The 24699-nt window shown below is 36.3% G+C and overlaps 2 protein-coding genes across 3 annotated transcripts in view; one reads left to right on the forward strand and one right to left on the reverse strand.

Moving 5' to 3' along the window:
• The first annotated feature begins 5931 nt into the window (after positions 1-5931).
• Positions 5932-16323, forward strand: LOC107590381 (RNA polymerase I-specific transcription initiation factor RRN3-like). 2 transcript variants are annotated; one of them, XM_016279099.1, is made up of 18 exons: positions 5932-6057; positions 7812-7933; positions 8026-8082; positions 8395-8484; positions 8575-8704; positions 8785-8844; positions 9860-9923; positions 10021-10090; positions 10739-10837; positions 10916-11008; positions 12137-12269; positions 13058-13188; positions 13263-13393; positions 13619-13803; positions 14684-14792; positions 14885-15037; positions 15127-15214; positions 15439-16323. In XM_016279099.1, the coding sequence occupies exons 2-18, from the start codon at positions 7835-7837 to the stop codon at positions 15574-15576; spliced, it is 1830 nt and encodes a 609-aa protein (XP_016134585.1). In that variant the 5' UTR covers positions 5932-6057; positions 7812-7834; the 3' UTR covers positions 15577-16323. The 2 variants fall into 2 exon arrangements, with proteins under 2 accessions (XP_016134585.1, XP_016134586.1); XM_016279100.1 differs by having other exon boundaries at positions 5945-5987.
• Positions 16324-16748: 425 nt separating this feature from the next.
• The window catches only part of LOC107590432 (uncharacterized), a 35730-nt gene continuing 27779 nt past the window's right edge, over positions 16749-24699 (reverse strand). Inside the window, exons 16-28 of the mRNA XM_016279175.1 lie at positions 24500-24688; positions 23882-23998; positions 23421-23470; positions 23213-23343; positions 22912-22969; positions 21815-21867; positions 21576-21700; positions 21124-21312; positions 20503-20619; positions 20042-20091; positions 19834-19964; positions 19533-19590; positions 16749-18318 (exon numbers count right to left, since the gene is read on the reverse strand). Coding sequence (XP_016134661.1) covers positions 18258-18318; positions 19533-19590; positions 19834-19964; positions 20042-20091; positions 20503-20619; positions 21124-21312; positions 21576-21700; positions 21815-21867; positions 22912-22969; positions 23213-23343; positions 23421-23470; positions 23882-23998; positions 24500-24688 — 1329 coding nt within the window. The 3' untranslated portion in view covers positions 16749-18257. The remainder of the gene's footprint in view (positions 18319-19532; positions 19591-19833; positions 19965-20041; positions 20092-20502; positions 20620-21123; positions 21313-21575; positions 21701-21814; positions 21868-22911; positions 22970-23212; positions 23344-23420; positions 23471-23881; positions 23999-24499; positions 24689-24699) is intronic.

Here is a 24699-nt window from a genome sequence, read left to right on the forward strand (position 1 = left end):
CTTTTCTAGGCACTCAAAGCGCTTTACATTGTCAGGGGGCATCTCCTCATTCACCACCATTGTGCAGCATCCACCTGGATGATGCAACGGCAGCCACAGGACACCGGTGCCAGTGCGCTCACCACTCACCAGCTACAGGTGGAGAGGAGAGAGAGAGTCACAGAGCCAATCAAGTGGATGGGGATTATTAGGAGGCCATGAGAGACAAGGGCCAGTGGAGGGAATTTGGCCAGGACACCAGGGTTACATCCCTACTCTTTATAAGAAGTGCCATGGGATTTTTTTTTTAATGACCACAGAAAGTTAGGCCCTCGGTTTAACGTCTCATCCGAAAGACAATGCTTTTTGACAGTATAGTGTCCCCGTCACTATACTGGGGTGTTAGGACCCACACAGAACACAGGGTGAGCACCCCCTGCTGGCCTCACTAACACCTCTTCCAACAGCAACCTAGTTTTCCCAGGAGGTCTCCCATCCAGGTACTGACCAGGCTGAACCCTGTTTAGCTTCAGTGGGCAACCAGTCTTGGGCTCCAGGGTGATATGGCTGTTACTGCATTTATATATTTAAAAAACGAACTTGAACTCGAGGATTTAAGAAAATTATTTTTTCTTATTTTCAAATGTGCTAAATGTGCAGTAGTTCTCAACCAGGCAGCTGGAGCCCACAAAGGGAGTCTGAGCAAACTTCCGAGGAGGCCTCAAGATGATGTAAAATGCTTAAAAATAAGGTCAAACTAAAAATCAAGATGAAAACTGGCACGAATTTTTAATTAATACATTTTAAAAGTCAAGGAAATTTCTTTAATAAATATATAGATATTTCTTCTGTATGTCAGCTAACTGAAACTGAAGAAATTGCCATAGTTCTGAGTTAAAGATCATTTTAATACCTTGTCCTATAAATCACAATGTGGAAAAGTCACATAAATATATTCATATAATTTTAATGTAATTATTATAGTTAATATATTGACATTCTGTAAATTAAAATGTTTGAAAACAAGACACCTTGTCACTACAGCAGAAGTACCAGAAGTCTACATGGGGACCTTAAAATATTGTCTTGGATAATGAGAGGCCATCCAGTCAAAAAGGTTGAAGACCACTGAAATGTGTTTATGTTCTAAATGTGTGCACATTTCTAGATTTCATCTTTTTTTTCTTCTTCTTTTTTTAGCTTTTGAGTTTTTGGATATAAAAAGACAGTCCAGGGTTGCATTTCCCAAAAGCACTGTGAGCAAGTTTATTGTAAAGATCTTTTGAGTAACATGGCCCAGATAAGGTTTTACCCAAGATCTTCCCTAAACCTTACATTTTCATTACATATTTTGGTATAGCCAAGCTACTGTCAAAAATAAATAAGGTAAATAAGTGAATGAATAATCAAATACAAATATTTTATATTTGTATAATAATATTATATAGTATTTATCATATACAAATACAACTATCATTTTAAAACAAATTCAAATTATACAAACTTACCACATTTATGTATTATAATTGTAATGTTATTAATATATTGTTAATATCGCCTACATTTTGTTTTATTACATAGTCATTGTTACTACAAAACTCAATTTTCCCTGAACATCTGGTATCTTAGAAAACCAGCACTGCCATCCAAAAAAAGATGAGAGAAAAATTCTAAAACCATTCTGATAGGCTACTACTGTAAACAATTGTAAATAGTTACAAATTACTTGCACATTCTTTCTATATAAATTGTGAAATTTTCTAGCAATTTTTGAGTTAAATGTTTTCCACACCAAATTATTTTCAGTGTATGTTTTTGTTACTCCAAAAAAACTGAAAATATAAAACAAAACCCGTCAATTGAAGGTACACTGTACAGCAAGTGTTTATATTCCGCATACCTGAAGTGCTAGTGTTGTGTCGGACACTCGGGGCAGCACAGCTCAGGTGTACTGTATCTAGGTGAGTCTGTATTTAAGACGCACCCACCGCTCTATGCCACTCCCTTCCAGGTGAAGTGGTAACGGAGAGATCCTTCCTTCGCGCCGCTTACCTATGAAACAACCGGAAACCCTTCTATAGTCTTAATGTAGACAGCTGCTATTTTCAAAAAAGCAGTTCAACAGTCCCAAACGACCAAAGGTAACAGTAAAAACAGCTTGACGATGGAGGCAGCGCCGGGCGGTCTCGGGCGTTGTTCTTGCGCGTTCTGGCTTGCGGTGGCTTTCGACGTTCTTGGTCTCGTCGTATTATTGCTCGGCGTGTTTGGAGACTTGTTTTTCTACGACTTTTTGATATATGCAGGAGCCATCATCATTTTCCTGAGTCTCATTTGGTGGGTTTTCTGGTACACGGGTAATATTGAGGTGCCCCCCGAGGAGCTTGAGGATGATGTGGGGTTGCTGAAGAAGGGCAGGGGTTTGGCAGGGGTTGTCAGGAGGTTCTCCAGCCGCCTCTCGAGCGGAATCAGAAACTCTCTCAGGAGAAATGGGGGGCCCCGTGGTCAAGGTGCAGTGGCCAGTCAAGCAAAGCACAGAAGAGATGGCAGTCAGGTACCAGTGGCTTTTGCAATGACCTCTCAGGATAATGTGAGCACTGTGTCTGCGACAGTGACCGGAGGACAGACTCTCAGAACAGAAACACAGGCCATATGAACCATCACGTACAGGTTAATACCATTTCATTACGTCTGGTTGTCTAATTATGGTAATAACAATGCCAACTTCACCAGTTTATCAATGAATGTTTGATGAAATGTTTCAAACAAGTTTTTAAAAAAATGCTTTATGACTGTGTTTCTACTTATTTTTGATTTAATAATTGGCATGACAAAAAAGCTGCTCATAGAGAGAGAAAGGAAACATGTCAATGAAGTGACTTTGAGGAAGTATTTGCATCATAAGTAAGGGCAGATCACTCTGTTAAACATCAACCATGAAACCTACAATAGCTCATATAAACAATGGAGACTTACAGTCTAAAGTATAACAGATGAATCTTCATATTTAAGAGGATTCACCCTGCTAACGTACTATATGAAGATTGTTTTACTACATGTTATAGGCCTGACTCATAATTTGCACAATGTTATGTAAAATAGCAAAACTGAGTATTTATAAACTGTATATGAAAAGTGTATGAAAACGCATACATTCATTATGTTTTCCAAGTGGATTCAATAGGCTAAATAATATAGATAGACACAGACAGTACGATAAAATAATAGAACAAATACACACAAGAGAGAGAAAGAGACCTTTTAAATGACAAAAATTTAAAAAAGTCTTGTTTTATTTTAACAGGTTACAGAAGAGGATATTCAACCATATGGCACTGCCTAAGCGGACTTTTGTTTTTCTCTCCTGTTGAAATATAATTTTTTTTGACTTTGGTGTTTTTATTGAAAATGTTTACAACTGAATTATGTTTTGTACTATGTTGATTTGATTGATTTTGTGTTTCATGCTTTATACTACACTATTTTGAGATTATGCACTGACAAGAATGGCTGTATGACAAAATAAATACAATTATGTATTTTCCGACATTTAATAGTCTGTTTTATATGTGAGTTTCGACCAACGGGATTGTAACCCAGACATGTTCTAGTGTCCTGCTTTTATCGAATCTCATCTCTACTGTACAACCTTTGGACATTGAGAAGTGTCATTAGGTTTGCTTCCTCTTATCTTTGTTTGCTTATACCAATTTACAAGCAGCAGTGTAAATGAACCGGATGGGTGGCAGTGACAGTGTGGCGACAGTGTCCTCTTTTATTCACAACAGTTTTCTAGATATTTATATGCAGCTTTCAGGTGGATCTCAGGTGCCTTTTATGCAGTTTCAGATGCATTCATACATTGACACTATTTTTTTTTTAAATTATCTGTTTGAAACTATTGATTGAACAATTAAGCTAACCAAAGAATCTGGAAAAGATCATTTACTGTAAAAGATCATTTCACTTAAGACTGTATTGTTCAACAGGGCAAATCTTATGAAAGAACATTTGTATTGTGACATTCTTTTCATGACAATACCAAAACAAAATTCTCAAATCTTATGTGCCAGTGGTCTTCAATAAAGAGTCCACCAATTATTGTTTGATTTCTCACAAATTTTACAAAAATACTGTAGCCTATTAAGAAAACAATATTAAAGGTATAGTTCACCCCAAAAAGAAAATTCTGTCATCATTTACTCACCTTCATGCCATTTCAAACTTGTAGGACTTTCTTCTGTGGAACATGAAAGAAGATACAGTGGGTCTTTTTTTTATTTACCAAAACCTCAGATAAATATTTCACATCCCACATTAATTTCTTACATAAAAAGAGTAATGTAGCCTAAAGAGTATATAATTATTTTACTGCATTTACAATGTAAGCATTTTGTATACAGTATGTATACAGACCAGGCTTAACATTCAACACTCAGTTACAGGGCCGGAGTTACACTAATTTTCAGCCCTGGGGTTGCATGCCTTAGTTAGACCGGCCCACTTTAGTTCACGACTGACTAGGCCTATAGCTATTAAAACAATATAATTAAAACCAGTGTATAAAAGTCTGCAGTCTGCAATAGTGCACTGTTCTCTACAGCCTTGTAATTCATTGTATTTTTCTAGAGCTTTTTTTTTTATACTGGCCTTTTCAGCGCCGTCTTTAGGCTTTCTATCATCCATTTTTATAATTTTTTGCTCGCATATCTCCAACATCTGACATTTTTTTCAGAGCAAGGTGCCGCTGTCGGAGGAGTCAACAGATAATTGCCAATTAACTTCAGAAATGGAAAATAAGGGACAATTGTGATTCTTTATAACAAAATAAGGGACAGAATAATGGAGGCTCAAAATATTTGTACTGTACCATAATGTATGTAAATGTGTGTTCAGTAATAATCACATAAAAACAAAACAAAAAAAAAAAGAGTAAAAAAATAATTTTTTAATGTCATAAAAAAAATGTCATCGGCCTGAGTAAATTGTACCATTATAGAATAGTGACTGCACAAGTAGTGCAGTAATTTAGGAGGTGAAAATACTGTGAAATTACATAGCCTACATACAAATGGCATGACATTTGAAAGCATAACAACTGAACGTCTATGAAACGTCAGTCAATAAAGCATTTTTTAAACAATGGCACTTACATTTTTGAACTAAAATATTAGTGCAACCATATAGCCTATGAATGAATTAAATGCATATTTTTCAATTAAAGAAACATTTGAGAGTGTGGGCTGCTTCTGGTGCTTGGATTTGTACTTCAATATAATGAGGTATAAGTTTCAGAATACGCTAGAAGCATTTTTAAAATTGTATTTTTTTCTTCTTCTCTATTTAACAGCGTTAACTTACAATAGTGAAAGACATCCCTCAGGTAGATGCTGGATTCATGATCAATAAGTTGTTTGCATTCGCCCAAACTGATTTGGCAAAATCAAAACGCGGACGGTGAGCGCGAGTCAAGCGGGAGCAGCCGGCAGAGGATTCCGCTTGGTCTTAAAGCCTTCCTCGAACGCCTACGTTCACAAATACAACAATGATTTGCGCAATAGAATGATTAATTATCTATTGAGAATTTGTTATTCATATGGTCTGGTGGTCATTTGCCGTATGCCTGCGAATACGGGACAAACTGTGTTATAGCTTTCATCTTTGATGCCTTAAAATACGGGCATCCATATTTCAACCCCTGTGGCATGACAAGACCGGCCCTCGCTGCCAAAAATAGACCGGCCCACCGGGAATCCTCCCGGTGCTCCCGATAAACCAATAGTAGTATGCTCAGTTGTGTATAATACGTACCTGCTCCATCTCTCTATCCACCAAGCGGCCCTTGGTCCTGATCAGGCCCTAATATGCAAAACAAGCATTAATCGAGTCATTACACTTCAAACCACTAGGTGGCAGAACGTTCATTTCCTGAACGCAACTGAACTAAACACGCTACTTCCGTAACAACAATACAGCGCTTCCGGTCGTGCAGAGCTCGGCGTGGAACGCATGTGACTATTTCTATAGCTCACTTATAATGCCTGATTTAATTATAGACTTTTTTTGAATAAACATTATTTGGTAAGTTGTGATCTATTAACTCGCGTGATGTAGTCCGTTTAATAACTACGCGCATGCCTATAAGCAGTGTTGGGAGTAACGCATTACAAAAGTAATAATATTACAGTAGTATATTACTTTTTGCTGTATTATTACGCAGTACTAATAAAATGTGGGTAATATTATTACTCGTTACAATCTCAGTAATGCAAGTTAAACAACATATTTTAACGCAAAATTAAGTGGTGAATTTACCAACACCGCAAAACAGCACCAGAGAAAAAATACCGCGGGTAAAATAGTTAATCTGTTTCCTGTTGCTGGAATTAAATGGTTGAGATGACTGCAGAGACGGATTCTACATGTGTGAGATGGACACACTCCTGTTATTTTCAGTTGATCGGAGAAAAGGATAAGAATGCTTAGCAATATGTGCGACACCAAACTCAACATGGAGAAACAGCACGAGTAAAACCTGGAAACACTGGACTGGTGCCACTAACACTAAAAAAATGCGGCGGGCGAGCGCAGACAAGCAACAAAAATTAAGTTTTACTAAAAAGTAAATGTTCTTATTAAATCACAGTCTATATATAAAATGAATGAATATGCGAAATATTTGACTTAGCCTAATTAACCAAACGAAAGGAAAAGACAGAGATATGCTGCTGAGTTTGGTTCATAGGCTATTTGTGTGGCGCGGCGCTCTACAAAAGTCCACGGAAAGCAAACCGAGATGACAGAAATAAAAGTAAACACTGCAGTTTCTAATGATCTGTATGACCAAACGTGACGGAGTTTTTGTCGTTGTTTGTTTCCGCTGTTCGATGGCGCCGGCGCCTCACGCGCACACACAGGCCTACAGCATCGCAAACGTTGCAGCCTGTTTATGATCAGAATAAAATACTCAACCAAACGTATAGCTTACACTGGTTCATTTAAATAGTGCATGCTGCGTCCAATCCGTGCCGTTCAGCCTGAGCTCGGGCCAAACACACATTAGCTCATGTGACGAGGATGTTTACATAATAAAGAATAGTTTAGCATTCAAATACATCGCAAATATGGACACATTTAATGGATTAATGCCGAATGAGAGAGGTAGGCTGCGCGAGAACGCTGTTTGCTTTCAGTTTCGCCTATTCGTTTGGGCTTGTTTAGCAACTTATATTTTTCATTCTTGTTTTCTTCAGAAACCGTTCAAAATAGCCTATATGGCTAGGTATTGTGTTTATTGTTTGTACATTATAACATTTCGCTTTATTTACTGGTGTTATTTATTATTATTATGAATGTGGGTTGTGCTTATCTGTGCTTAACCTAAACTACAACGTAACATTAATGTAGACCTACATACCGGTATCTAAATATGATTTTATAATTGTATGCTATATAGACCTACCACATTACCCTCCATTGGGTGTAGAATGAGGAGCAATAAACTACATTTTGGCATTTTATAATACTAATGTGGATATTTTGGTAAAAGTAACTCAAAAGTAGTGTAACGCATTACAATTCAGAGACAGTAATATTGTAATGTAACTAATTACTTTCAAAAGAGTAACTAGTAATATATAATGTATTACATTTTGGAAGTAACTTGCCCAACACTGCCTGTAAGTATCCGGTTTATCTTCATACAGCTTTTATGTGTTAATTGTATATCTTTTCTTGTGTGTGTGGATGCAACGGATATCGTTCCAGAATGAATTTTTAAGTAGACTTTGTTGGCGTTTGTTAGGTGTCGTTGATTTTAACGTTTTGTTTATCAGTTCGCAGATTAAAACTATTTGTGATGATGGAAATTGAGGACAGAGATTTCCTCAATACACCTCCAAAGAAAACTGTGCGTTTTGGAGGCACAGTTTCCAATACATTAGCTAAACTACAAAAGGTGAGTTGGGTCAGATTGTAAGTACAGTATAAAGCTAATAAATGCCACTGTCTGTAAAACATGTCCTTACGTCTCTGATGTGACGTCTACAGGGCGACACAAGTGATTATGAATTGATAAAACATCAACTCTCAGATCCTGATATTAAGGCAAGTATTGTTTTAATCTTGATTTCAAGGTTTCCACACTGTGTTGTCAAGACCTGTAAAAAATCATGGAACATAAAAACCTTAGATGTTATGGATACTATAAAGTGAATAAAGTCTTTCATTGGTTAGATGTTGCCGAGTTACTTTTCATTGAATTCATCAAACCGACTCATGAATCCGTCTGAATCAAAATGATGTTTGAAAATCCTTATTCAGTCCTGGGACATGATTGGTGTGGGAATCCTGGACTTTGTGTTTCAAACATGTGCAATTAGAAATGTTCTTTCTCACTTTTTTTGTATGTTATTGTAGGATGCTCAAATTATCAGCTGGTTGCAGGAATTCAGGACCTGTGTCACTCAACTTGGCAAAGATCATGAGCAATTAATATATGTTGTTTTGGTGAGTGAAACACCAATGTGTCAAATGATAAACAAAAGCCGTCAGGTCAGTTTCGCTGTGCATTAATGAAAGAAATGTTTCCCCATACAGAAGCTGCCATGGCTCGGTCGCAGTCAGGCTGTGGTGGAAGAATATCTAGCTTTTCTGAGTAACCTGGTGTCGGCCCAGACAGTTTATCTCAGAGCCTGTCTCAGAATGGTCGTCTCTAATTTTGCACCAAGTAAGATATATTATAGTATTGCTTCACTCCATTCACATTGTTCAGGTGACTTAAAATAACACTTTTTTTTCTTCTTCCAGAAAGAATAAGAATCCAGGAAGGAAATGTGGATATTTCAGATTCTGATGACGAAGATGAAAGTTGGTGTACTTTTTTGTTTTGTTTTTTAATATCAACTGCTTTTGTTTTGTAATTTAATTTGTGTTGTTGACTGTTGTTTTTGTTGATTAATTATATGCACGGTCATATACCAGCTTTTATGATCTACCCTGGTGGTGGACCTTAGTCAGGATAGACTTGTTGCATAAACAAACATACATACACACTCATAAAACAGACTGTGATTTTTATCCCTCACAGCATTGTTGTTCATTTGGGTAAAATCCAATATGTTGTTTACCTTGACTAAAGTTTACAGACCAATATAGCAGCCAACCAGAATAACTAATCTGTTGTTTAGACTAATCTTATTGGCCATTTTGTTTAGATATTGTTAAATAAGCATATGTTTTATCTCAGTGTTGTATACACTACCATTCACAAGTTTGGGGTTAGATTTTTTAAAATAAATTATTCAGCAAGTACTCAATAAATGAATAGTAAAGACATTGGTAATGCTACAAAGTTTTTGTATTTTTTTAATTAATGCTGTTCTTTTGAGCATTCTATTAATCAAAAATCCTAAAAAGTGGATCATGGTTTTCACAAAAAAATAACTGCTTTCAGCATTGATAATAATAAGAAATACTTTTTCATGATCAGCATATTAGAATGATTTCTGAAGGATCATGTGACACTGAAGACTCGAGTAATGGCAGCTTTGCCACCACAGGAATAAAATACATTTTAAAATGTATTAAAATAGAAAACAGTTGTTCAGAATTATAATAATGTTTCACAATATTACTGTTTTAATGTTTTGTTTAAATAAATGTGGCTTCGGTGAGCATACAATATTTCGTAAAAAAAAAAAAAATAATTAAAAGATCTTACTGACACCAACCTTTTGAATGGTAGTGTATGTCTTATTTTGCTGTCATTGATTGTATATCAGCCATTAACCATTCCTGTCATCGATCAATGAAATCATATCAGTATGCCACTAATATACCTTATACCTTACACCATTATTCATTATTTTTTAAATTCACACAGATCTCCCGAGGACATTTGATCAGTGTCATCAAGCCTTGCAGCTGATTGCAAGATATGTTCCATCGTGAGTGTCTTACAAAACCTCCAAAAGCATAGCGGAGTTTATCGGTTTATTGATTTAGTTTAGCAGTCACTAATAAACACTTTTCTTGTTCTTTCAGAACCAGTCGATTCCTGATGCCAATCCTTTCTGATAAGTTCCCTTTTGTGCAGAAATCCTCCAGAACACTTGTGAGTTATGTGGAGAGGTTCCCCACAGCATTTACATCCAGTACTGGAGTAACGCAATATTACTGTTTTAATGATTTGTTTAAATAAATGTGGCTTCGGTGAGCATACAATATTTCGTAAAAAAAAAAATTTAATTAAAATATCTTACTGACACCAAACTTTTGAATGGTAGTGTATGTCTTATTTTGCTGTCATTGATTGTATATCAGCCATTAACCATTCCTGTCATCGATCAATGAAATCATATCAGTATGCCACTAATATACCTTATACCTTACACCATTATTCATTATTTTTTAAATTCACACAGATCTCCCGAGGACATTTGATCAGTGTCATCAAGCCTTGCAGCTGATTGCAAGATATGTTCCATCGTGAGTGTCTTACAAAACCTCCAAAAGCATAGCGGAGTTTATCGGTTTATTGATTTAGTTTAGCAGTCACTAATAAACACTTTTCTTGTTCTTTCAGAACCAGTCGATTCCTGATGCCAATCCTTTCTGATAAGTTCCCTTTTGTGCAGAAATCCTCCAGAACACTTGTGAGTTATGTGGAGAGGTTCCCCACAGCATTTACATCCAGTACTGGAGTAACGTCATTACATGTGTGAATGTGATTGTACTGAGGCCGTGTTGTCTGTCCACACAGGAGTGTTACGTGCACAACCTGTTGAGAGTGTCCGTCTACATCCCTGACTTGAGGAGAGACATCTTAGAGCTCATCATCAGCAAGATGCTCACACTAGATGTAAGTGACTTGTGTTTAGTAACTGTACTGATATATTTGCAACTGTGCAGATGTTTGATGGCTGTTTTTGACTTTTAGGTTAGTGCACCACGGAGTGAGATTGAAGAAGTGGAAAGTGGAGCTCAGCAAGATGCTAATGGAGTATCACAGGATGACTGCCTCTTTGACATGGTGAGTCCAAAACACTTCAGAAAACAACAAAGCCAAACGCATAGAATGCAGAGCATACTCAGTGGGACAAATTTAAAGGGATAGTTCATCCAGAAATGGAAAGTCATCATACTCATGTCGTTCCAAACATGTACAACTTGAATTCTTTCTTCAGTGAAATCTAGAAGAATGTACTGTAGTCACGCTTTTGCATGCAGTGAATGAGGACTGGAGCTTTCAAGCTTCCAAAAGCATCATAAAAGTAGTTGACACAACTTATATTTATATAACAGGTTTGTATGAAGAATCAAATTAAGCCTTAATTCAGGGGTGACTTATATCGTAGTCTTTTCTTTAAAGGGGTCATATGATGTTGCTAAAAAGAACATTATTTTGTGTATTTGGTGTAATGAAATGTGTTTATGCGGTTTAAGGTTAAAAAAACACATTATTTTCCACATACTGTACATTATTGTTTCTCCTCTATGCCCCGCCTTTCTGAAACGTGACGATTTTTACAAAGCTCGTCGGTCTGAAAAGCAAGGTGTGCTGTGATTGGCCAGCTATCCAGTGCGTTGTGATTGGCCGAATACCTCAAGCGTGTGACGGAAATGTTACGCCTCTTACAGGTTCAGGAAACTTTCCTCTGTAAAATGCGCTGCACACACTCGAATATTTGGGTTGAAGTGTTCTGGAACAGTGTTGTAAATAAAACTTAACCACTGATTTCTAGTTGTGTCCTCTTTGGAAGAAAAAACAAAGCAGTTTGGCTTTCGTAATGAAACACATCGTCTCCACGACGGCGGCAGCAAACAACACTACAGAGCGAATCAAAGTGACGCCTTCTTTCTTTGCGAATACATTTGGACGGTGTTATGGAAATCTTCCCACACAGTGACGTTGATATGTGGGAACGTGTTTGAACGAGGCGTTTTAGGAAGCAGTGGCTGAGCGTTCACTTTTATAAAGAATGTCTCTTTGGGTTTGAGATTTTAATCTTTGCGACTTTACGGATCTTCTTTATGCACCAACTGCTTTTAACACTCCAAAGATAAGGAAAACATGAAATCGCATCATATGACCCCTTTAATGTTTAAGCAGTCATAGGTCTTACTCATTTTAATTTCTCATTTTGTGTGGTTTATTCAGGATGAGGAAGAGGACTCTCCACTGGATTCATCGAGACCCGATCGAGCTGTGATGGTCCATCCTGTGGCAGAGAGACTGGACACGATGATGACTGTCCTGCTGTCTTATATTAAGGACATTTGCCATGTCAATGGTCAGGACATTACCATTTTATGAACCATAGTTGTTGTTTTTTAAGGTCCATTAACATGTTTAATCACAATTCGTGTAGGACATTCAGTCATTTTATAGGAAAGAAAAAATATATACTACTGTTCCAAAGTTTGGGGTCAGTAAGAATTTATTTATTTTTTTTAAAGAAATTAATCCTTTTTTTTTTTTTAGCAAGGATGCATTAAATACATTCGGTCTCAAATGAATGCTGTTGTTTTTGAACTTTCTATTCATCAAAGAATCCTGAAAAATGTATCACAGTTTGCATAAAAATATTAAGCAGCACAGCAGATGTATTTAACATTGATCGTAATAAGAAATATTTCTCGAGCAGCAAATCAGCATATTAGAATGATTTCTGAAGGATCATGTGACACTGAAGACTGGAGTAATGATGCTGAAAATTCAGCTTTGCATCACAGGGATAAATTACATAGAAAACAGTTATTTTAAATTTGAATATTTCACTGTATATAAACGAATACTTCACTGTATATTTCAGCAAACAAATGCAGCCTTGGTGAGCATAAAACACTTTCAAGAACATCTAAAGATCTTACCAACCCCAAACTTTTGAACAGCAGTCTAAGTGTAATTTTTGTGTTGTGACATGGCAGCATGTTTATACCTTCGTGTAAAGAAGTGCATTAAAATGCACAGGCATTAAACATATTTCATAAATAACATTCATATGTGCATTCATAATTTAACTTTGTATCTGAATTAAATATATATATATATTATTTTTTTTTGTTTCAATCTCATTAGGCTCATTAGATATTGAGAAAACCAAAGCTCTGTACAGAGACCTGCTGTCTGTGTTTGATAAGGTGGTGCTTCCCACTCACGCTTCCTGTCACGTGCAGTACTACATGTTCTACCTGTGCAGCTTCCGCCTGGTGAGTTCCCACTACTCTGTTATTCTCAAACAAACAAGCAAAATCATAACTTTTCTCTCTTTTTTTCCTTTCAGGGTTTGGCTGAAGCTTTTTTGGATCATTTATGGAAGATGTTACAAGCCCCCAACCAGCCCCCTGTCCTGAGACAGGCTGCTGCTGGATACATGGGCAGCTTCATGGCAAGAGCCAAGTTTTTGCCAGTATCGTACGTGACCTTATCATGCAGTTTTATCTTATCTAATGCAGTGGAGTTCAATATTTAATCATCTTTCTTGGCAGTGGTTTGTTACCTTGATTAAGTCATTAAACATTAATGCCTCTTTGTTGTTATCTGGAAAAGAAAAGGGTTTGATTGGACACAGGTACCTGTATTTGTCATCATTTGAAATCATGTCAAAACTGGTTCTGTAGAGTTTCCTCTCTTCCACAGGACAGTCAAGGCCTGTCTGGACCTGTTGGTTCCCTGGTTGCACCTTTATATTAACAGCCAGGACTCGGGATCCAAAGCATTCTGTGACGTCAATCTGCACGGCCCCTTTTATACAGCCTGCCAGGCTGTGTTTTACACGCTCATCTTCAGACACAATTCCATTCTGGAGGGCAATATGAAGAAAGGTCCGTACATGTGGAATTTACCTGTTTATACATGAAGCACAAGCGTGAAAATCATTTGAGTTGTTAAAACGTTTTTTTCAGTTGTTATAAGTTGTATAGTCAACTATACAACTTATAAGTTGTCAAGTACACAATTTTTTTGCCCTGGTCTGTTAAACATGCAAACTATGACCTGAATTCACCACTTCTAGAATATGTTTATTTGTATTTTATTTCTAAATTTCATTTTTTTTTATTTTGGGGGTCAGAAATTCAAAAATATTGCAGTGATCTATTCTGATAACATAATCAAGAAAAAAGCCTCGTTAAAAGAACAAAGTGCTTGAAAAGAAATCCTTTAGTTTGGCATGTTTTATAAAAATTTCTTAGAAAAATTATTTTAACAATAATGCTTCATTGCTTGTTAATATTTGAAAAACTTTTGTCTTCCAAATCAAAGTCATGTGATTTGACTTCAACCAACATGCAGAAAAAAAGAATAAAAAATCATAATTTAATACTTTTTACTGCAAGACAAGGTCAGTTCAGGGTGTAAACCTTGTGTGACTCTCCAAAACATTTTTTTTATTATATTAAAATGAATACTAACACTTTATTATAGTGTCCATGTTACACGTTACATATACTTATTATAGTAATTACAGTAAATTATGCATAATTACATGCAACTAACTCCAAACCCTAATCATAACCTTAAAGCTATAGTACTAATATCACTCAGTACTTAAATGTACAATTAAACTGTAACAAGGACACCTTAAATGAATAATTCATGATGAATAAATAAAATGCATGTTAATTTTGAGTGTCATAAAACTATAACATTTTTGAACTTGACAAATGTGTTTTAAACTAGACTTTTTGTTTGACCCTTCTGCAGGGTTGGCGTACCTTCAAGGTTTGAATCTCGAGCGTATAGTGATGTGCCAACTCAACCCACTGAGGGTCTGTCTACCTGCTGTCACCAACATGTTTGCAGCCATCACCAGGTACAGCACCAGAGAGAGCCATCATCAGATTACAAAAACTTCACGAAATAAAAGCATGATAAATGAGGGCAATTTCACCCATCTGTTGGCAGGAAGTACCAGCTCGTGTTCTGTTACACCATCATTGAACGGAACAACCGGAACTTGTTGCCAGTGGTGAGCTGTTCAACGGGCGGCAGCTCGGTATCCACCAACACAAACCCTCTGGATACCTTCTTCCCTTTTGATCCGTATCTCCTGAAAAGGTAAAAAAAGTCATGCTCATTCCTGTTAAACTCAGCCTTGGAAATAGTTCACTAAAAATCATTTATGTATGTATTCTTTTTTACAACAGCTCTGGAAAACTCATTGAGCCAATCTACCAGGCGTGGGAGGAGCCATCCGATTGTATGATAGATGTGCCCAAGAAGGAAGTGAGAAAGGTGATGCACATTCTCAGCGGCCACAAAGAGGGTTTAGAGATTTCAGCGTTTTTGCCTGCCCATTCAGGCAAATTTAAGTGTCCATATATATATTATATATAAGCCACTGTAAGAAAACTGAAACATTGTAATTGATGGAGTTTTTTTTTTTACTCTTTTTGGCTCATCTCAGTAGTTTAGTCTCTTCAGAGAATATCCTATATCACTTTGATCTTGTCTCACAGGGGTCTATGGAGGAAGAAGATGACTTTCTGCACGGAGACTCAGTAGTGGACATGACTCCGGGTTCTTATGACTCTCATCTGCACAGTCCACGGAGCGTTGGCTCTCCCCCTGTCTCCTTCCTGCAGAGGCCTTTCTGATCCACTGTTGTAGCAATCAGCTGGTCACAGATGGGCTGTTCAGCCCAATATCACACCAGGAGGGGGCGCTCAGGGACTGCTTGTGATGGCACAAATTTGACAAATTTGACCTTCACACAGCAGCATTACTGACCCCAGTGTTTGGCAGTAGTTTTACTAAACTCTCTACTTCACTTTAAGACTGCATCATAAAATACAAATATGTGTTTACTGAACATTTGTGCTATATTAATAGTAAAATGATAGAAACATTGGTGGTTTATCAAGTAGACAGATGTATTTTCTGTTTTCAGGAGAAACTGTCAGCACAGATGTGACAGTTGTAATGAAATTCTCAGTGTGTTCTCACTTTGAGTAAATGTAAGATTTTCAGTTTATTCTGAAATGATTTGAGAGGTTAGAATTGCCTGGTGGTGTGTTGAAATGGTAAATTGGTGTCACTTCCCATGATACGAGTTTAAGCTCGGACTAAACCAGTGTCTGTTTGCACAAACTATTCTGTAGGAAATTGACATACAGAGAATACCTTCATTTAAATATGGTTTTCTATGTTACTTGTTGAAATTTTAACTGTTGTCGTCATAGCCTCCACAGTGATTTGTACTTTTGTGTACAGTTTTGAATTCAACTTGAAATTAATTAACATTAAATAATAAAATGGTCTAGCTGTTTTATTAAAATGTGGAAAATATAATCTAATTGTTGACTTTTTAAGAGACATATTACTCATAAAATATGTATTCTTTTCTTCCACCAGAAATGTAACATTTTAATTATAATTAGAGTAATAATTATAAAATGTTGAATTATTGCAGATTAACAAAATGGTCCTTGCCTTAATTTTCTTGTGTGTGCTTATTAGTAAATAAGTGATATATATTCAAATTAAAAAAAAGTTATTTTAAATTGTAATGATATTTCACAGTATTATTGTTTTCACTGTATTTTTGATCACCAAACGCTTTGGTGAGCATTAGTGACCAAAATAAAAGACAATTTAAAAACAATTAAAAAAAACCTTACTGATCCCAAACTTTTAAATTGTATATATATATATATATATATATCTGCTAACAAAGTGATTAACCTATGACTATGCATGTTACCATAAAAAGGTTACTGTAAGGTCAAATTCATTGATGTATCTTTAATAGAAACTGTACAGATGTGTGTAGTCTTATCTAAGAAAAAAAAAAAAAGACCCACACAAGCTGTTGCAGATTACACAAGCATTAAAATTGTGTCAGCATGCAGCCCTTGGTAGCCAAATAATTTTTTAAATATTGTACGATGAGCCAGCTTTGGCTCAGCAATGTAGACTGGCACGCATACACTACTATTCCTGCAGAAACGTAAGCATGAGCGTGTCTGTTGACCACAGTGGATTTGAAAATAACATATTTTTAAAGTCTATTGTACTGAAGTCCACTGCATATAATACAAAAACATCACATTTGTTCAGACTTTAATTAAAAACATTAAAAGAAAGATATTTAGGCCACACATATGATGCAATCTGGTTGAATCACAGGACTACATGTCAGCATTTGTAGAGCATGTGCTGTTATTAATATCAACAGCCCATCTGCATAACCGTACACCTCTATCCTCAGGAAATGAATGGTACCAGTTTATTACACATTGATATAAGTAACTGCAGATCCTATATGGCAAGACAAAACAGCCGAATACAGTGTGCTTATGAAAACAGTAACCTGATCCATGTGCATTGTTCAGCTGAATGGATGCATTCAGGGTGGAACACTGCAATATGACTCCCATTACTTGATACCAGTGCCATGATGAGCAAATCCCCCCCCCCCCCCCAAACAACAGAATCATAGTCCCGAGGAGCCAGAGATGGAGGAAAGTTACCATCCATCAGCTGAAACAAACCATGAAGGATCCCCCCAAAGCACTTAACAGACCATACCTGATCGTAATGGGTGGGTGACCCAGCGTAGACTGACATGATCGGCAGACATGAAGAGGAAATTGACGGCAAGATTTACAAGGTTTATGACGGCAACCGCACACATACTTAGAAGCGAGCGTGTCTATGTGTCTCTGAATAATAAAAGATTCGGACTGAAAATATAAAATCTTCAAAACGTCATAGCATTTCTCAGAACAGATACAAATAAGCATCATATCAAATTATGAAGAGTGGGGACTGTCCCGAAGATCCCTAAGTGAAATCTAATGCATGTACTGTATAATATACCTAACTCTAATAGAGAGGTCAGCTGCACAGTCACATGTGTTTTCATTACAGTTGTTGAAATGGGGAAATATACCGTCTGAATGAGAACTGTGTGTGGTAACTGCTTCATCTGCTATAAGTGTTACGCACGGCACATGCTGACACAGTTGAAGTCACATTTGAGCATTTCAAAGTCACCACTGCTGTTAATGGTGCCATTTGTGTTTCGGATTTCAATTGCCTTTGTTGGTTTCTGCCTTTATGTCATGACACTGAGTTCTGCTACATGTTAAATATGTACACGGACAGCTTTAAAAAATGAGTATGAGTTTGATCAGTAGACCTCAGGCCTCTGGTAGCCACTTGAAAAGAGTACAAACCACACTGCAAATCTTCAGTCTCTTATGTTCCACAGTATAGGTGCAGTTCGATCTTGATGTTCTGAATGAGCCCGGTTTGTCTGTCTATCCCAGATGCTCTACTGACCTCGCCGCTCTACTGCAGCCCCGAGGACAGGAGGTTGTGGCCATTGAGTGAGGCTACAGGGAAAAAAAGAGCATTATGTAAGTCTATAATCTTCTAATGTAAATATGAAGAATCTCATTATCATGTTTATGATTGTGTTTCATTCTGAAGTGATATGCAGTTGCCATATTCTCTTAAAGAGTATGCACTTTTCACAGGAGGAGGTTGTGGCCATTGAGTGAGGCTACAGGGAAAAAAAGAGCATTATGTAAGTCTATAATCTTCTAATGTAAATATGAAGAATCTCATTATCATGTTTATGATTGTGTTTCATTCTGAAGTGATATGCAGTTGCCATATTCTCTTAAAGAGTATGCACTTTTCACAGGGAAAGCTTCAGAAGTTAAAAGGGGTAAAAAAATATAACTGTCATTTGGAGTCAATGTTACAATCACACAATGGCTGACACTACTGGACATTCATTGTACCTTTACACATGATTTTTCATTGATAACCTCTTTTATAATGTAAAAAAATTTTTTGTAACTGTTAAGACTTTAAGAACAGTTAAAGTTGAATTAAGAAAATTAAGAAAACCTTTAAATTTCTTTGAAGAAATAATACATTACTTCAATTTAATATATTATTTTAATACTATTCATTAAACACACATATGTATACGTATGTATAAATACACAAAGTTTACTGAAGAAAGAATATGCTTAAAAAATATGTATATATATATATATATAATATATACAGTTTAATGAAGATAAAAGAAAATATGCTTAATACATTAAATTAGTATTTTAATAACAATGAATGAATGAATAAATACATACCAGAAAACAAATGTATAGCGCATATCCAATAATTAAAGAAATTATATAACAATATTCCAGTTAAAATTTCAGAATGATAATTGAAGACTAATAAAACGAATAAAACCCGTTTTGTTTCAAAGGATCTTCTGAAATGCACCCTTGAGCACTTCGGGTAGGATTGACCCTATGACAAGGCTGCCCTGACTGTTCTCATTTCAAAATAGCATGATTAATACCATTTCAAACTCTAAATGACTAAAATACGAGCCATGTGACACCTGCTTTGGTGTTTTCAAAACTCCTTGTCAAACTGGATAACTAAGAGACTTTGCAAGGCCAGCGGTTATAGTGAAGGGTTTTGTGACAGTGAAATGAACATTTGGCCTAAGCTAAACTCAGCTGACAGCAGCAGTTGAAGGGAGAAATGCTGATTGCTTCATAACACAATAAAAACGGCCACTCACTCTGAATCACAGTCTTCTTCAGCCTTCACAATGCTTCCCTCTACGTACTGCAGTAATTCTGCGAAATAACCAAACATTTAGTGAATAATAATAATATCACAGATTCGAAAACACAAGTTCAAATGAGTTAATTACAACAAAATGTCCAGAAATTGTCTTAATGTCCCAGTTTATGTAAGTCACACTCCACTCAAACAGACTGATGTGGTTTCAAACGATCAGACTCAAGGAGAGAGGCTTTAAGCAGCCACTCAGATTAGTCGCCCAGAGCTGTTGACACATTTGCACATTTCTCACTTACTGTGATCCTCAGTGCAAAGTGAGCAGACACCATCTACGAGCTCTTTGGCCTCGGCTGCGAGCTGGCAGGCAGGGTCTGGGATCAGGGAGGGTGTGTCGGGGCTGTCAGTCGCTGGAGACGCTTGTGCGCACCTGTAGGATGAGGATAAGTCATGATCTCTGACACAGTGAGACACTACAACTTTCAGTGTTTGTCTTGAGAAACTTACCCACTTTCAATCCCAAATAAGCTGGCATTGGTGAGAACTTTGTGGACATTCTGTAAAAACAGAGTGCAAATTTTAAACTTGGATATTTTTTTGTGTTTTGGAAGCACCACTGATATCTAGATACAACAGTGTACTTTAAAAGGAACTTTAAAACCAAAAATGAATATTCTGTCATCATTTACTCACCCTCATGTCATTCCAAAACTGTGTGACTTTCTTTCTTCTATTAAACATAAAAGAAGGTATTCTGAAGAAAATTGTGCAGTTGATGGTAGCCATTGTCTTCTATAGTATAGAAGACAATGGCTACCATCAACTGTTTGGTTCCCAAAATTCTCTTTTGTGTTCAACAAAGAAACTCATACAGGTTTGGAATGACATGAGGGTGAGTAAATGATGACAGAATTAGCATTTTTGGGTGAACTATCCCTTTAAGTCAAAAAAATGTGGTTTGTGTTTACCTGTGCAAAGCCAAGGAGCTTCTTGTTGGATATCTCCAGGTGTTTCCGTGTGAGTTCAGACCTTCTCAACTGGCTGTCAATGATGGCGAGCCTCCTGTTCAGCTCCATCACATTCTCCTGTGAAGAAAATGGGCTTTAAAACCTTTACTAAAACATAAACTATTAAAACCATTTTCGTTAATGGAAATAAAGCTGAAATATAAATATTTGATGAAAAGCACAAAAAAAAAAAAACTAGAAATGTTGCCATGGCAACTAACAGAAATAACTTATTAAATAAGTATATCTATATATATTTTTGTTTCACTTCTTAGTTTAAATCATTTTAAATTATATAAGATATATAGAAATATTTTTAAAAACTAATAAAATGACAAATTCACTAAAATGTAAATCAAAATGTAAAAAATAAAAGCTAATTCAAAATTCATAATAGTATGCAAATACTAAAACAACACTAGTTCATCATTAACAGGACTGTGTTGTACTAGCTAACAATAACATCTGCCAACTCATTCTAGTATACAAAAGTTTTCAGTCATTGCATCATCTTATAAATCATCTTAAAAATGATATAAATCATTTTTCAGCAAACAGAGAGATGTGATGAGGAACATTTACCTTAGTAGCCTCCAGGCCTCTCTGTTTCTTTCCGGAAAGCTGGTTCTTCAGATCTTTGATTTCAGCCTCCAGGAGCTGAATGACCTCCTCGTAGTCTTGTTCAGCACTGTTGGTCTCTTTCTGAACAGCCTCTGCTACCTGCAGCTTACTTTTCAGAGACTTGTTCTCCTCCACTGTGGCTGTGGCCTTCTGTTTCAGCCATATGCATGGAAATAAGGGAATGCACAAAATGACGTGTGGAGAAATGTCTTAAATGTTTGAACAAGTTCAGATGGTCATGTTGTGATAGTATATATTTGGTATACACAAATATAGTAAGGTAAAATGGGCATCACAAAGTGTTGATGTATTAAAACTGCTCACATGACTCTTAATATTTGGGTGGCATATTTTGAGGCATTTATGTCACATTAAACAAATCATGTGTTTATTTGTGATGCTGCAGGCATTACCTCAGCCGTCTTCTGCAGTTCCTCCTTCAAAGTCTTCTTACTGTCTTCTGTGTCTTTCAGTAACACCTGAGAGCAATAAATGTTCATATCACAAAGGCTTTCTGCACAGATATTCAGCTCCGCCTCTACAAACCACACTGCAAATCTTCAGTCTCTTATGTTCCACAGTATAGGTGCAGTTCGATCTTGATGTTCTGAATGAGCCCGGTTTGTCTGTCTATCCCAGATGCTCTACTGACCTCGCCGCTCTACTGCAGCCCCGAGGACAGGAGGTTGTGGCCATTGAGTGAGGCTACAGGGAAAAAAAGAGCATTATGTAAGTCTATAATCTTCTAATGTAAATATGAAGAATCTCATTATCATGTTTATGATTGTGTTTCATTCTGAAGTGATATGCAGTTGCCATATTCTCTTAAAGAGTATGCACTTTTCACAGAGAAAGCTTCAGAAGTTAAAAGGGGTAAAAAAATATAACTGTCATTTGGAGTCAATGTTACAATCACACAATGGCTGACACTACTGGACATTCGTTGTACCTTTACACATGATTTTTCATTGATAACCTCTTTTATAATGTAAAAAATTTTTTTGTAACTGTTAAGACTTTAAGAACAGTTAAAGTTGAATTAAGAAAATTAAGAAAACCTTTAAATTTCTTTGAAGAAATAATACATTACTTCAATTTAATATATTATTTTAATACTATTCATTAAACACACATATGTATACGTATGTATAAATACACAAAGTTTACTGAAGAAAGAATATGCTTAAAAAATATGTATATATATATATATATAATATATACAGTTTAATGAAGATAAAAGAAAATATGCTTAATACATTAAATTAGTATTTTAATAACAATGAATGAATGAATAAATACATACCAGAAAACAAATGTATAGCGCATATCCAATAATTAAAGAAATTATATAACAATATTCCAGTTAAAATTTCAGAATGATAATTGAAGACTAATAAAACGAATAAAACCCGTTTTGTTTCAAAGGATCTTCTGAAATGCACCCTTGAGCACTTCGGGTAGGATTGACCCTATGACAAGGCTGCCCTGACTGTTCTCATTTCAAAATAGCATGATTAATACCATTTCAAACTCTAAATGACTAAAATACGAGCCATGTGACACCTGCTTTGGTGTTTTCAAAACTCCTTGTCAAACTGGATAACTAAGAGACTTTGCAAGGCCAGCGGTTATAGTGAAGGGTTTTGTGACAGTGAAATGAACATTTGGCCTAAGCTAAACTCAGCTGACAGCAGCAGTTGAAGGGAGAAATGCTGATTGCTTCATAACACAATAAAAACGGCCACTCACTCTGAATCACAGTCTTCTTCAGCCTTCACAATGCTTCCCTCTACGTACTGCAGTAATTCTGCGAAATAACCAAACATTTAGTGAATAATAATAATATCACAGATTCGAAAACACAAGTTCAAATGAGTTAATTACAACAAAATGTCCAGAAATTGTCTTAATGTCCCAGTTTATGTAAGTCACACTCCACTCAAACAGACTGATGTGGTTTCAAACGATCAGACTCAAGGAGAGAGGCTTTAAGCAGCCACTCAGATTAGTCGCCCAGAGCTGTTGACACATTTGCACATTTCTCACTTACTGTGATCCTCAGTGCAAAGTGAGCAGACACCATCTACGAGCTCTTTGGCCTCGGCTGCGAGCTGGCAGGCAGGGTCTGGGATCAGGGAGGGTGTGTCGGGGCTGTCAGTCGCTGGAGACGCTTGTGCGCACCTGTAGGATGAGGATAAGTCATGATCTCTGACACAGTGAGACACTACAACTTTCAGTGTTTGTCTTGAGAAACTTACCCACTTTCAATCCCAAATAAGCTGGCATTGGTGAGAACTTTGTGGACATTCTGTAAAAACAGAGTGCAAATTTTAAACTTGGATATTTTTTTGTGTTTTGGAAGCACCACTGATATCTAGATACAACAGTGTACTTTAAAAGGAACTTTAAAACCAAAAATGAATATTCTGTCATCATTTACTCACCCTCATGTCATTCCAAAACTGTGTGACTTTCTTTCTTCTATTAAACATAAAAGAAGGTATTCTGAAGAAAATTGTGCAGTTGATGGTAGCCATTGTCTTCTATACTATAGAAGACAATGGCTACCATCAACTGTTTGGTTCCCAAAATTCTCTTTTGTGTTCAACAAAGAAACTCATACAGGTTTGGAATGACATGAGGGTGAGTAAATGATGACAGAATTAGCATTTTTGGGTGAACTATCCCTTTAAGTCAAAAAAATGTGGTTTGTGTTTACCTGTGCAAAGCCAAGGAGCTTCTTGTTGGATATCTCCAGGTGTTTCCGTGTGAGTTCAGACCTTCTCAACTGGCTGTCAATGATGGCGAGCCTCCTGTTCAGCTCCATCACATTCTCCTGTGAAGAAAATGGGCTTTAAAACCTTTACTAAAACATAAACTATTAAAACCATTTTCGTTAATGGAAATAAAGCTGAAATATAAATATTTGATGAAAAGCACAAAAAAAAAAAAACTAGAAATGTTGCCATGGCAACTAACAGAAATAACTTATTAAATAAGTATATCTATATATATTTTTGTTTCACTTCTTAGTTTAAATCATTTTAAATTATATAAGATATATAGAAATATTTTTAAAAACTAATAAAATGACAAATTCACTAAAATGTAAATCAAAATGTAAAAAATAAAAGCTAATTCAAAATTCATAATAGTATGCAAATACTAAAACAACACTAGTTCATCATTAACAGGACTGTGTTGTACTAGCTAACAATAACATCTGCCAACTCATTCTAGTATACAAAATTTTCAGTCATTGCATCATCTTATAAATCATCTTAAAAATGATATAAATCATTTTTCAGCAAACAGAGATGTGATGAGGAACATTTACCTTAGTAGCCTCCAGGCCTCTCTGTTTCTTTCCGGAAAGCTGGTTCTTCAGATCTTTGATTTCAGCCTCCAGGAGCTGAATGACCTCCTCGTAGTCTTGTTCAGCACTGTTGGTCTGTTTCTGAACAGCCTCTGCTACCTGCAGCTTACTTTTCAGAGACTTGTTCTCCTCCACTGTGGCTGTGGCCTTCTGTTTCAGCC

This window comes from Sinocyclocheilus grahami, unplaced genomic scaffold (genome assembly GCF_001515645.1).
Source record: "Sinocyclocheilus grahami isolate Dianchi unplaced genomic scaffold, SAMN03320097.WGS_v1.1 scaffold127.1, whole genome shotgun sequence".
Lineage (NCBI taxonomy): Eukaryota > Metazoa > Chordata > Actinopteri > Cypriniformes > Cyprinidae > Sinocyclocheilus > Sinocyclocheilus grahami.

Coding starts and splice junctions, on each gene's coding strand:
- LOC107590381 (XM_016279099.1), top strand. CDS start 7,835: ATGATGGAAATTGAGGACAGAGATTTCCTCAATACACCTCCAAAGAAA. Junction 10,838..10,915: donor GCAAGATGCTCACACTAGAT/GTAAGTGACTTG, acceptor TTTGACTTTTAG/GTTAGTGCACCACGGAGTGA. Junction 12,270..13,057: donor GGACATTTGCCATGTCAATG/GTCAGGACATTA, acceptor CAATCTCATTAG/GCTCATTAGATATTGAGAAA.